The sequence below is a fragment of the Mustela erminea genome, chromosome 17 (assembly GCF_009829155.1).
Source record: "Mustela erminea isolate mMusErm1 chromosome 17, mMusErm1.Pri, whole genome shotgun sequence".
Taxonomy (NCBI): Eukaryota; Metazoa; Chordata; class Mammalia; order Carnivora; family Mustelidae; genus Mustela; species Mustela erminea.
This window is the reverse complement of record NC_045630.1, coordinates 21,297,909-21,312,655: the sequence shown is the minus strand read 5'-3', so window position 1 is coordinate 21,312,655 and position 14,747 is coordinate 21,297,909. Positions and strand designations below refer to the sequence as shown.

The following is a 14,747-nucleotide window of genomic DNA, read 5'->3' as shown; positions in this document are numbered from 1 at the left end:
GTTCCTAACAAACATAGTGGCACTTTTTCTCCACTTTGAAAGCAAAATAACAACATTATAAGGGTTATAAAAATACTAGTTAACATTAAATGGGCACTTACCCTGTACCAGACCTTGTGTGAAACATTTTACATGCATTATCTCATTTAATCTTCTAATGACTCTCCAAAATGGATAATTCTATTTTACAAATGAGGAAACTGGAGCTAACAGAAACCATGTCACAAAGGAATTCTTATCAAATAGGATGCATTTATCTCTAGGTAACTAAATACTGAATTCTAATTGGTATGAGCAGAAACATCATTTCCTTAATTCTGGAGGCTTAGCAGTAGGATCGGACTTGAGTGTTGACTTAATCCAAATTCCTCTTACATTTGCTTAATCCTCGGAACTGTATGAGGATGGCTGCATCAGGTCTGGGATTCACATCAGTCCAGAATAATACCTAGAAGAGCACTCTTCCAAGATGCCCCTAGCTAAATTCCTCTTGCATCTCAGTGGCCCAAAGTAAATGAGATGACCTTTCCTGACCTTTCCAAATGATGAAGGGGTTGGAACTACTATGACTGACAGCTAAATTAAAGCTCATGCCTGTTGGCATTGAAATCCAATTTATAAAAATGGACAATTTTAGGAATGCTTCTCTAGTTCTATTCTGCTTAAGCTAAACTTGAAGGTTAAAATATCAGTGGGTTAAATTTGTTTGAATTTTTATAAATTGATTTTGTCAATTATTTAGTAATTGTCAGAATTATTAAAAATTATTGGGACTATGGGGGCACCTGGGTGACACAGTCAGTTAAGCATCCGACTCTTGGTCTGAAATCGGGTTAGATGATCCCAGAGTGGTAAGACCAAGCCCTGCGTGGGGCACTGTGCTCAGCATGGAGTCTGCTTGAGGCTCTCTTTGCCCTTCCCCACCTCCCCCAATGCTCTCTCTCTAAAATAAAATCTTTTAAAAAATTACTAGGACTACAAAAAATATACATGGTACCGTTTATTTTTTTTTATTTTTTAAAGATTTTGTTTATTTATTTGACAGACAGAGAATCACATGCAGGCAGAGAGACAGGCAAAGAGAGAGAGACGGGGAAGTAGGTTCCCTGCTGAGCAGAGAGCCCGATGCGGGACTCGATCCCAGGACCCTGAGATCATGACCTGAGCCGAAGGCAGCAGCTTAACCCACTGAGCCACCCAGGTGCCCCGGTACCGTTTATTTAAAAACTGACGTGTGCACCTCTGTAGGGCTTATTTTCTCCATTTAAGACAACAATAGTACTTTCAGTTTTGTGTAAGTCAGTTTTCCCTGGGTTTGTGGATATAAATGGGGTTACATTTATGAGCTCCACCATATTATCTTCTAGCTCTAGGGCCCAACTCCTAATAAAGTCCTATGGTTCTCCCTAAAAGTTCACCCAACTTGTTTTGGGGAGCTCCAAGTTGGGCCTGACTGCTTAAAGGTTTGAATTACTGTTCTTCCAAATGCCCTAGGTACAAGTCATGTCTCTTCTTACCTCTTCTCTTCTCTAGTACCTTCTGCCAGGAACCAGCACGTCCATAGAGCATGGCATGTTCTGCCCCATCTCACTGCACTTTACACCACTGTCACTTTTAATCCAGAACCTCAAACACTCTAAGCAGTAAATGATGCCCTTATGCCCTAATTTGTGCTGATGATACTGACTGTACCCCACAGTCTTACACAATTCCAGGTTAAAAACAACTATAGGAGGAAAGACTTTCCTTCATTCAGGTTAAACACAGCCCGAAGGGATAGGACAAGAAATTCAGTTCCTGAGAAAGTTTTGCACTCTTTCCCAACTCTTTTCTTCCCAGGTTCCCAAATTCTCATGCAAATTTTTATGCAAATAACCTCTAAAGGATTCCCTATGTAACTGTCAGACTCTGCCCTGGCATTTCTAAATCTTTATAATGGACAAAATATGAATTCAAGCCATAACCCTCTTAAGAGTATTTCTTCCAACTAAATGCACTAAAATGACTTTCCATGTGGTATTTAATTTAATGTGGTATATATACAATGGAATACTATGCAGTCATCAAAAGAAATGAAATCTTGCCATTTGCGACAACGTGGTTGGAACTAGAGGGTATTACAATTAGTGAAATAAGTCAATCAGAGAAAGACAACTATCATATGATCTCCCTGATACGAGGAAGTGGAGATGCAAAGTGGGGTATTTGGGGGGTAGGAAAAGAATAAATGAAACAAGATGGGATTGGGATGGAGACAAACCATAAAAGACTCTTAATCTCACAAAACAAACTGAGGGTTGCCAGAGGGAGGGGGTAGGGAGAGGGTGGTGGGGTTATGAACATTGGGGAAGGTATGTGCTATGGTGAGTGCTGTGAAGCATGTAAACCTGGAGATTCACAGACCTGTACCCCTGGGGCTAATAGTACATTTTATGTTTATAAAAAATTAAAAAAAAATTTTAAAGACAAAAAATAAATAAGTAAAATAAAATGAACTTCCAAGTTTGTATATCATATGCTAATAAATATTTTTGCTGGACATTAATTAGTCTAAAAATTTGCAAGATCCTTTGAGTTCCAACATGATGTAACAGAACTCTTTAGGCAGAAGAGGACTTACTGAACCATTTCATTCAAAACAAAGGAGTCCGTCATGAAATTAATAGAACTTGTGTAGATACAGTAACCACATCGATCAAATTTGAATTATGCCCACTGAAGACCTTATCTTTGTATTGGCATGTCCCTAGAAACTTATAAATAATAAATAAATAAATAAATAAATAAATAAATAAATTTTATTATCACAGTGAGGTCCCAAGAAAGTACCAAAAAAGAGAAAGAATTGTGACAGACATGTCTCAAACACTGTTTTAGAAAATACCAAGATTTTCTTAGTACTTAAGTTATTGATTTTATTACCATAAAAGTTTTTAATTAACTATACAGTTACTTACAGTTTTTTACTTTTAATCTTAGATATCAAACATCATCAGACTTTTGCTCAATAATTTTTTCATTTTCTACTTCAGTGAACTGTCACACCTTCTGTTACCAGTTATCCAAAAGTTGTGCATCAGAAACACAAACTGACCTTCCTAAACAAGAACTACAAAAATTTCCAATTCCCTCTGAATGAATTTTAAGTATTTATGCTTAAATCTAAATAACATGTCAGTATAGAATAATATAATCTAGGAACTAATATTATATAAATCTATGCTTCCCTACATTGGTTTAATGCCTTTATTGACCTGTGTACTATGGGGGAAAAAAAAAGGCAACCTCTTTGCAAATTGTTTTTGAAATCAAATCTGTCATAGCTAGGTTGGCCTAACTAATACCTTGGTAAGGTAGTTAGTAATAAAGTAGACCCACTTTATCAAACTGACCTCATTAACTTGTTTTTTGTCCAGATGGAACACTTGACCAGAACTTGTAGAGGCAATTTCTTCATAGACTTTATATCCAATATGGCCCCTGTCATCACAATCTCCAGTGAGCACAAATACCACCTATGATATTTTTAAAAAAAGAAGACAATTTAAAGGGTTTTCTGAAATCAATATGAATTTATTGAGTACCTATTACATGTTTATATGCTACTAGTACAGTGGAATATATACATTATTATATATATATCATACATATATAATATACATATATACATATAAAAATGTATATACCATACATCATATATATATATGTATATATCCATCCCTATATCCATGCACTTTGCAAAAGACTTAGAAATCTCTCTTGTTTAGGAGGTGGAGTTAATCTGTCATCTTCAAATGAAAGCTTGGACATATGATTTGCTTTGGCCAGCAGCCCAAAGCAAAAGGGACATTCTGTCAGTTCAAGCTTACATTCAAGAGCTTGTGTATCTTGTGTATCTTGTGTATCTAGATACCTTGTGTATCTTGTGATCTAGCACTTGATATATACTATTTCTGCTTTGGCCGTGAAAAAAACATGTCTAAACTAGCCTACTGGTCTCAAAAAATGGTGAGAAACCTGTGAAACAGAGCCAACTCACCCTAGAGATCAGCCTAGATAAGTGAGCAAGCCTCACCTAGATCAACAGAGCCCTGAAAATATGTGAGAAATAAATGTGTGTTGTTTTCAGCCACTGAGAGGTAGAACTGTTTGTTACACAGCAAGAGCTAACTGATACAACAAGTAACTGACTAAGAGGAGATTCCATATAGGATGTGATATTTGAGACATAGGCCTATGTTTTTGTCAGTTAAAAAGATAAGATGGTAAGAATAACTTCATTAATCCCCAATCATTTCCTCTCTGTATCAATAAACAAGGTATTAATATGTACAAATATTACATATCAATGTAATATGCTTAAATTAAATGACACATATGTATTGGAGTACATGTATACAGATCAATAGTTATAATTACTGGCATTTGCCATACAAAGTTTAGTCAAAGAGGAGAGGCAACTTCTCAATGCCATAAAGGCACAACTTCTTTTATTGAACTTGACTTTATTGTGCTTCACAAATACTACGTTTCTTACAAATTAGAGGTTTGTGGCAACCCTGCAACAAGCAATTCTATCAGCACCATTTTCCAACAACATTTACTCACTTCATGTCTCCGTGTCACATTCTAGTAATTTTTGCAGTATTTCAAACTTTTTCATTATTCATATATACAAACTTTTTCATATTTTCATTATTCATATATATTATTCATTATTTCATTATTCATATGCTATGGTGATTCATGATCAGTGAGAATGACTTGCTGAAAGCTCAGATGATGGTTAGGATTGTTTAGCAATGAAGTATTTTTTAATTAAGATATATATATATTTTTAAGATATAATAATACTTCACACGTAAGAGAGTACAGTATAGTATAAACATAACTTCTACATACACAAAAATTCACTTGGCTTTATTGTGATATCTGCTTTATTATGGTGGTCAGGACTGCGCCCACAATATCTCCAAGGTATGCCTGAATTCCTCCCAGCTGTATTCAGATAGAACATTTGGGGGCTGATTCCTACTCACTTGTGACTGTTTCTGTTGGATAAGCTGGAGCACCTCGTGAGTGAGCCGATAATCCTTGGACCGTGCATCGGTGAAAACGTAGATGAAAGAACCAGGAAGAGAAATTTCCAAGGCAATTTTTATAGCTCCAATACTCATTTCTGGACAATCACCACCACCCTGTTGAGGAGCAGAGAAAAAATAAAATTGCAATTATTTCATCAATAAAAAAGGAAGGAATATTTTAGTTATAGCAAGTTGCTTTAGAAGTTGTAGAGCTGAGGAAGTTCTCTTCACATTTATCTTCCATCGGTTTGCCACTGGATTGATCACTTTGCTTACCAGGAGACAGAAAAGACATAAAATGATGTGGAGAGTGAAAAACATATATTTATGGATAAATTATAAATTCATCCCAAACACACAAAATAATAGAAATTTTTTTTAAGATTTTTTATTTATTTATTTGACAGAGAGAGATGACAAGCAGGCAGAGAGGCAGGCAGAGAGAGGGGAGGAAGCAGGCTCCCTGCTGAGCAGAGAGCCCGATGCGGGGCTCGATCCCAGGACCCTGGGACCATGACCTGAGCCGAAGGCAGCGGCTCAACCCACTGAGCCACCCAGGCGCCCCAATAATAGAAATTTTTATATGTTTTTCACTTAATTAGATGTTGATTCACTCTCTATTCCCTAACCTATTTCATATATCCCTCTTTTCTTATCCCTTATTTGATGACCTTGAGAGTGCAATCAGAAGAGAACTTCCATGAACGCCCACCACGATATCTATTAATCGAGCCACATGTCCTACCTTTACAGTGAAGGAATCATTTGGGCAGAACGAGGGCTAACTACTCACATGCACCTAACCAAAAACACAGCTCCTATTGCTGTTGCCTCTCTCTACTCCATTGCCAAACATTCCTCTTTACTGGGTCATTCCCTCCAGCAAACAAACGTACTGGTATATCTCCCATACCTCAAGCTTTTGCCCAACTGTTACCTATCAGAAGAGCCTCTCATGACCACCTTACATAAAATACACATTCTTTGTCACTCTTTTCATTCTGTCTTACTTTTCCGACTAACACATGGTCTCTGTGTTTTATTTTCTACTTGGATAGACTCAATATATTTTCCTGAACAATAACAGTCCACATCCTAGGAAGAATTCTTCTCACATTTATTTAATTCAAAATTATATGGATTTATAGATTAAACTGTAAGGATGCTGTATTTACAGTTTCCTATATTTTAAATTTAGGATCATATCCCTCTTTTCCATGTCATCTATGTTCTTCAAAATTATAGGTTTTAATGATTGCATAATATTTAGTTAACCATTCCATAATTTAGTTAACCATTTCCCTACTGTTGATTAGCGCTCTTTCAAATTTTCCTCTATTATATATAAATACAAATCTATTTTATATATATGTATATATACACTATATTATTGTATATTATATATACACTATTATATTATATATACATATGCATGTATATATATTTAAATGTCTGATTATTTCCTTAGCATAGAAGTCAATAACCACAGGGCCAAGGGAATGGACTTTCAACCAATATGTTTTGAGCAATCCAGAACCACTAAACACCCTGCTAGGATTTAGATACACAAAGAGGAATAATAAGCTAAAGTATCTTGTCCTTAAGGAACTCACAGTCTAGAAAAGACAACCAAATAAAAAGTAAGAGAGCTTGGGGTTATGGGGGCGGGGGGAGTCCTATGTTTCTATAGTCCACCAGAATTCAATAAGTAAGAGCTCTTTCTCAAAAAGAAAATAATTACTTGACAAAAGGGATAAAGTTATTACTTTAAACTCTGGAGATTCTACTTGATTTCCTACTGGGGCTGTTCTCAGGCTTTAAACAGTTTCAGATTGTGAAACAATATCCTGAGCACCACAGAGCTAATCAGGGTCAAAAGAGTCAGGCATTTGAACTGTTTACACTGCAGTTTGGACAAACTGGAGAATCTTTTCTTGCTTTGGATCGCACTCAAAACTTACAGGCTGGGAGTACCATTCATTAAATGAGTTGGAACAGAGCACCAATGGTTATAAAACACTTCTAAAATTGAGACACCTGTGGAATATTATGTCACTTTCTTAATGGTAGCAGACTGAACACTGTAGTAACCTGATCTTCACTTCTGAGAAGACGTCAGCCAAAGACACCCAGAAATTTTACTGTTAACAGTCCTTTCTATTCTTGCAGGACTGACCACCTATCCATCATTATTTACGTGTATTAATGATAATAGATAATACTGTTCTCAAAAACTTGTATATTTGTATCTTCAGACTGTACTTACCTCCCGAATTCCAATTTTACATTTTTTTAAAGATTTATTTATTTGAGAGAGAAAGGGAGGGAGATTGGGATGGGGGCAGAGAGAGAGGATCTTCAGACTCCCCGCCCAGTGCAGAGCCCCAGTTGGGGCTTGAGCTCACAGCCCATGAGATACTGTATTTAGCCAGAGTGGCCCCACCTCAGTTGAAGAGCCATTTTGTTGTTTATGCAGTAAAACTTAAATTGACCCTGCCCCCCGACTCCCCAGGGGAACTTACTTAAAAACAAGTCCGGGAAACCAGTCCAAGGTAACAAAGCCCAAATACAAGGGTGGGTCAGGTCAGGTAGAGATAACAGCCCGAATGCAGGGATGAGTCGGGACAGGTGGAGACATCCAATCAGTAAAGCGCACATACTGTCTCTCTAGCTACCAAGGAGTGTGGGCCCTCCTTTTGGGTGCCAATTCTCACCAAGGTGATAGGCTAGTGCAAATGTCTAATATGAGGTGAACTGTAGTTCAATTGGCCACCCGTGTAGGACCTAGCATGACTGTGCAGCTTTCTCTGTGTATTGCAATCTCATTGGCCACCTGTGTGTGGCCAGGCCCAACTACATGGCCTTTGCCCCTAAAAGCTAGTCTAGTGAAGCAGAGAGAGGTGGTCCTCTCTGTAAAGAGCAGCCCCGACCGGTCTGCTTGACGGTTGGTTTGATTATTGATGCTTGGCACGAAATAAAGCTTTGCTTGACCTTCACTTTGTATCAGTCTTGCTCCTTTGACCATGGACCCATTATTGGGGGACCCAACACTGGGGACCCAACAATACCACCCGAGCCAAAATCAAGAGCCAGAGCCTCAACCGACTGAGCCACTCAGACAACCCTAATACTACATTTTCCATTGCCTGTTAAGCCTCTACTGCAAGGGTGTCTGGGTGGTTCAGTTGGTTAAGCGTCCACCTTCAGCTCAGGTCATGATCCTAGGGTCCTGGGATCGAGCCCCAGGTTGGGCTCCCTGCTCAGTAGGGATTCTGCTTCTCCCTCTGCCTCTGCCCCTTCCCACCCATTCATGCTCTCCCACTCGCTCTCAAATAAATAAATAAAATCTTTAAAAAAGAATCTCCTAGATGTTTTACAGCTCTTCACAATTCCAAGGGTCTAAAATAGAACTCATTATATTTTCCCCAACCATGTCTTCCCTATTTTTGTTAGTGGAACTACCTGCCTCCGTATTCAGGTTCAAACCTAAGTCATCTTGACTCCTCCCTCTTCCTTCCCTCTTCCTTCCCCTAATCAATGGTCAAACCATATTCCTCTACTTCTGTCATGAATCAGTACCCTCCCTTCCCCCTTATTTCCCATAATTCACTCTTCTTATCATTGATTTTGTTACAAGTATAGCCTCCCATCTTGCCTTCTGCTCTGTCTAGCAACAAACTAAAGTTTTCCTTCGGTAAAGAGCTTTCAGTACCATGTTTCTACTTACTATCTTTCACTACTTGTGTTGGATCAAATGCTCTTTCTAGTTTCCTATCTCCTACTGCTCCCTCTTCATAAATTGCTTCCTTTAAGCTAAGACTGCTTCCTATTCTTTAAATATGCCCCTTTCTTTGCACTGTAATGCCTTTAGGACTTTCATTCATCCTTCTACTGTTCCATTTACCATCAGCACTCCTCACCAACATATGCATGGCTAATGGCACCTGGGCGGTTCAGTCTACAGTCGGTTAAGACTCTGCTTTTAGCTCAGGTCTTGATCCCAGGATGGAGCCCTGCTCGGGGTTCCCTCCTCTGCAGGGAGTCTGCTTCTCTCTCTCCTCCTCCCACCACTCATGCTCTCTCTTTCTCTCTCTCTCTCTCAAATTAATAAAATCTTTAACAAGTATATGCATGGCTAAATTCTCCCATTTTGTATAAGCTCATTGATAGCAGTAACTGTGCTTTGTCAAGTCCTTAAGTCCTGAGTGCATAACATTTGCTGGCATAGTAATCACTGAGTAAATATTTGACTAATTGAACTATCTTCCTTCTAAGGCTGAGATGATATGCCTTCGCCTCTTTAAAACTTACTCTTTTCTTCCAGTCAAATATACTTCACTCTTCAGCTTTACTTTAATATGCTTTACATGTCAATGATATAGCATGTTTTCTCTGCATAATAGTTATTTAGAGAGATTGTCATGTGCTAAAAAAAAATGTCCTTAAACAAGCATTTGTGTGCTGAGAAGGTGGAAATAGCTATTGGACATGTTAATAACTTTAATATATTGCATGGGAATAACTCTTACTACTTGAAGCCAACTTTGCACATCTGTAAAGAATATTCTTGACTGCTCAAAAAACTAGGTTCCTATTGTATTTTCAGAAGCTTAAACAAAAACATTCCTCAACTGTGCTTGACATAATCCACCTGAATGTGAATCACATTATAAAATCTACCCATTCCACAAGCATTTGTTAAATGGCCAAGTATACAATAAAGCTAGCTCTGTGGTAGACTAATTCTAAAGAGAGATTCTTTTGCTAATTGTCACCTAATATTAAGGGGTTGGGAGAAGTCTTCTGTCAATGGGCCAAAAATCAGAACTAAGTAATCTCCAGGGTTATATCCTAGGAATGACAAGAATGATAAGCCCTGTCCAGTTAGTAAAGGACAAGCTTTGAGCCACTTGACTTGTGTTCAAATTTACTCTAAGAGGATGTAGGGATGCCTTAGTTCATCTCAAAACATCACCCAGAAGTAGACTCTAGAGACCACTAGAATCCTTGGAAGTTACTCCAGATGAATGCATCCCACTGAGATCCCTCCATATCTTCAGACTCATACTAAAACTTGAAGGTAGCCCTAAAAAACCCCCATGTGTTGAAATGGAACCTCTAAGCCTTTAAATACTTTTTCACCCTATAAGTTTGAGTAAGAAGTTTGAAATCACATTTCAATAAAACTTACATGGTCGACAAGATTTTTTATAAATATTGGAACCACCTTATTCTGCTGAAAACAGTACCTCTGTGAAACACTGAACCTCGTATACAATAAGCTTAACACTGGTTAATGCCCAAAGGAAAGGGTGTGATGAGCCAATAGCTGTAACTCCGGAGAATTTCACAAATATAATTGCAAATGAAAGGCATTCTTTTTCTTCCTTAAACTCTTTTACATCATACTCTCAAAACAAAGTCTTTAACTCTTACAGAGAAATTAACATAAAGTCTCAAAGCAGCCAGAAAAACGGGGGAATGTCAAGTCAAAAGGAAACAGTTCAAGATGGGATTGGGAGGGAGACAAACCATAAGTGACTCTTAATCTCACAAAACAAACTGAGGGTTGCTGGGGGGAGGGGGTTTGGGAGAAGGGGGTGGGATTATGGACATTGGGGAGGGTATGTGCTTTGGTGAGTGCTGTGAAGTGTGTAAACCTGGTGATTCACAGACCTGTACCCCTGGAGATAAAAATATATGTTTATAAAAAATAAAAAATTTTAAATTAAAAAAAAAAAAAAAGGAAACAGTTTGATCCATGTATGTCAGAAACTCATAGTGTATATCAGTGTTTTCTTTCTTTCGTTCTTTCTTTCTTTCTTTCTTTCTTTCTTCCTTCCTTCCTTCCTTTCTTTCTTTGTCAGAGAGAGAGAGTACACACAAGCAGGCAGAGTGGCAGGCAGAGGCAGAGAGAGAAGCAGGCTCTCTGCCAAGCAAGGAGCCCGATGCAGGACTCGATCCCAGGACCCTGGGATCACGACCTGAGTGGAAGGCAGTGGCTTAACCAACTGAGCAACCCAGGCGTCCCTCTTTTTTTTTTTTTTTTTAGATTTTATTTATTTATTTACAGACAGAGATCACAAGTAGGCAGAGAGGCAGGCGGGGTGGGGCTGGAGAAGGAGGCTCCCTGCTGAGCAGAAAGCCCGATGTGGGGTTCCATCCCAGGACCCTGAGATCATGACCTGAGTCAAAGGCAGAGGCTTAACTCACTGAGCCACCCAGGTGCCCTGGAAATCAGTGTATTCTTTCCAACAAAAATGATTATGCTGCCCCGAATTTCACACTTGCAGACACAGATTATACTATGATCATACTGACTACGTATCAGAATTTGTCCTCAGGAACAACTCTTCTCCTTCCAAAATAGTACAGTATCTTTAAATCATTACCTTTTTTGTTCAGCTAGGTTAGTGGATAACTGAAAACAAAAAATAAATGTTAACCAATTATTTATATCTTAGTGAAACTATTTGTCTATCTCATTGTAGATATATGCTCTAGAAAAGAAACAAATTTTTTTTACAAATGAAGTTAACATATAATGTTATATCCTTATTAAAAGCTCCCTATGTGATACATGAGTCTGAATTTCTAATCATTTTAAATCATAAATAATCACTAAAATTATCTAGAAAAGGAATACTATAGATATGAGCTAAGACAATGGCCACTAACAAGCCTAAAGTAGTTATTGAGCATTTGAAATATGGCTAGTTAAACTAGTGAACCAAATATTTTATTTTACTTTAATGAACTAAAATTTAAATTGAAAAACTAAAGAAGTACTAATTTTTCACACTGATGACATGTTGATATGGTCATATTTTGGACAAAACTGAATTAAATATTAAAATTAATCTGTTTTTAAAAATTACACATGTGGCTTATCATATTTCTGTTGGACTGCTCTGTTTTAGAATGATACTTGGTTTAGTTACATAGGCTTCATTCTAGATTGTTATTTGTAAGATTATTGCTTTGTTCTAACTTCCATCAACTTTGCTTCCTGGCAGAAGTTATTAAAAAGAAAATTCAAGTTGCTTTGATTTACTATGGATCAGGAATCAAATGACAATCTACTCCAAAAATCTCTTAAGTTATTGACTTTGTTTAAATATACACACACACACACACACACACACACACACACACAAAGTTTATAAACAAAGTTTTTGCAAATTTATATAACTATATTGAGATACATATATATTAGAAACTCATCCCACAGGTTTGCTAATAGTCTTTCTCAAATCACTGTCTGATCATCTGATTTGTAAACTAGTTTTGGCAGAAGAGGACTAAAGGGAATCATTGCCAAAATGTCCATACTTATAAATAAAATTCACAAAATCAGATACTTTCAGGTTGATTTATGTCAAACTCACGCACAGATTTTTAAATTGGGGGGCAATGGACTTGCAACCGAAACTCTAAACATAAACTATTTTACGTTAGTTCCAAGCTTTAAAAAAGGAGTCCTTTCTTTTAACAAAACAAAAACAAAAACAAAAAACCAAAACAAACAAACAAAAATTAACATTTTATGTTTTGACTTGAATACCAAACAGGAAAAAAAGTAAAATAGTATTCTATTAAACATCTATAATGGAGAAACTTAGAATTGATGATGTTGAATCTATGAAAAGCCTCATTAATTTAATTGACACTTTTACTGGTAATAAGACACCTTACTTGTACTAAGTCAGCAGATGTCCATTCTAAGCCAAGCACTAAGACGGTACCGTCACATACACTGTAATCTAGTCTTTACAATGGTTGATGAGGTAGGTGTCATTGTTAGCACATTACATTGCCAGCGCACTAAATCTTGAAAACCCCTTTCCTAGGGGTCACACAGTTACTAAGTGAAAGTGCAGAGACTGGAACTCAATTCTGCCTAGCCTGAGAGCTCGTGCAAACTCCACTGGGGCATTTTATTACCCTCCTCTGTTTCTGTGACTGCAAGCAAGTAGCTTGTCAGAGGAAAAAAGGTTCTTCTTCCTTAAGGTACCCACGGAGTATTGTTCATTCTTCTACTGAAGCATTTGTTGAGTGTGTTGGAATTGATCTGTTTCCTCCCACTAGTTTTTTGTTCCTTGAGGAACTCAGTAAGTGTTCCTTTGTAGTTTGATTAATGAAGGGATAAATGAACAGTGAGGAAATGGGTGAATGAGATTGTGCAAAAGAAGCAATCTTGACACAATCTAGGCAAGCGTTCTGTGTTCAGCCTGAGCTTTACTCAGGCCTAGCCTGTCTGCTTTCAAAGTAATATAATTCCAGAGCTAAGCCTCCTGAACGTACAAGTATATTCTTAGTGGCATCTAAAATGAACTCCCTCCAGCTCTCCTATCTCTGCAGCTCTGTCTCTTTGTCTCTTTCCCTCTGTCACCCTCTCTTGATCCTGGCATGCTGTCAGCTTTAATATTTAACAAAAGAAAACACACATGGCTATGGAACTGTATCTCCCAAAGCCACAGAAACCGGCACACGTACACAAAAATGTAACGCGGGAAGGGCCTGACTTGGCTAACTTTGTGTTTTTCCTTGAGCTCTGAAATAGAACTTATCTGGATCAGTAGGCATATTCTTGCTCTGTATTTTGATATTCATTTTCTCTTTATAATCTGACTGATGGTTATGATTTACTAAGCCGCCAAAGACACTTCAGATAGAAAAAAAATGGGTAGTGGAAAAACAGAAGCATGTGAATTTTACAGTAAATATCGCTCCTGGAATTAAGGAAAGAAAAAAAAACCTATAACCTCAGAGTTGCAGTGATAATTGTGTAAAAAAAAAATAATAAATTCCTGAAAAGCAAGATAAAATAAGAATGAAGAGAAATCTTATCAGTCAAGGGAGTAATAAAACAGAGATTATCATGCTGTCTTTTCTAAATACAAGACAGTGTGGGAGTAGCACTGAAGTAAACTGAACCTTTAAACCCTGAGAGGAGCTGGAAAAAAAAAATGAGGTCCCTATCCAAATCCTAATGGGAAAATGCTCATCAAACAACGGGTCAGAGTATTAGGAGGGCTAATCTCAGAGCAGGCCTTTACCCTTACCCCATGCCTTATTATTTCTCTTCTAGTCAACTCATACCCCTTCTTTTAGTCTCATCATCCATTTTTACTGAACTATTGTTAATACCAGTCGTTTCTCAGATAAGCTTAACTCCAAGCAATGAATAAATGAAACATTTTTGGTAGGCTCATGCCTAAGTCCAAAATAAGTATTAGTGGCCTTGTAATACTTACCCTTATTCTAACATAACTATCACCTACTAAGCCTTGTTTCAAAGGCAGACTTCATTTTTCCTTCATGTGAATACCCACTGCTTCAAATGTCTTACTTGTGTCCATTGCCCTTCACCTATAAAATTTAGAAATGAAACTTGGTCTTAAGCTGAAACTTTATAACCTCATTTCTCTTCCTTAAAACATAGTTGTGTGATTTTATGACCAAGAAAACAGAAGGTACATGTGGAAACCATTACACTGCATTGACCCTAAAATAAAAATGCATCCAAGCAAGTATAAAATAAATCAGAATGACTGTAGAATCCTAATGCATTAGTGACATTTGGTCTTCATCACTTGTAGAAAATACAGCAGGGATATAGTGAGAGATAATCAGAGTATTTCTTTTTTTTTTTAAGATTTT

General features: G+C 37.4%; 1 protein-coding gene across 3 annotated transcripts in view; it reads right to left on the bottom strand.

The window, feature by feature from the left end:
* Window positions 1-14,747, bottom strand: part of HMCN1 (hemicentin 1) — a 474,548-nt gene that overhangs the window by 337,531 nt on the left and 122,270 nt on the right. For all 3 annotated transcript variants that reach the window (XM_032317251.1, XM_032317250.1, XM_032317254.1), the window contains exons 3-4: window positions 5,040-5,198; window positions 3,393-3,515 (exon numbers count right to left, since the gene is read on the bottom strand). In XM_032317251.1, coding sequence (XP_032173142.1) covers window positions 3,393-3,515; window positions 5,040-5,198 — 282 coding nt within the window. The remainder of the gene's footprint in view (window positions 1-3,392; window positions 3,516-5,039; window positions 5,199-14,747) is intronic.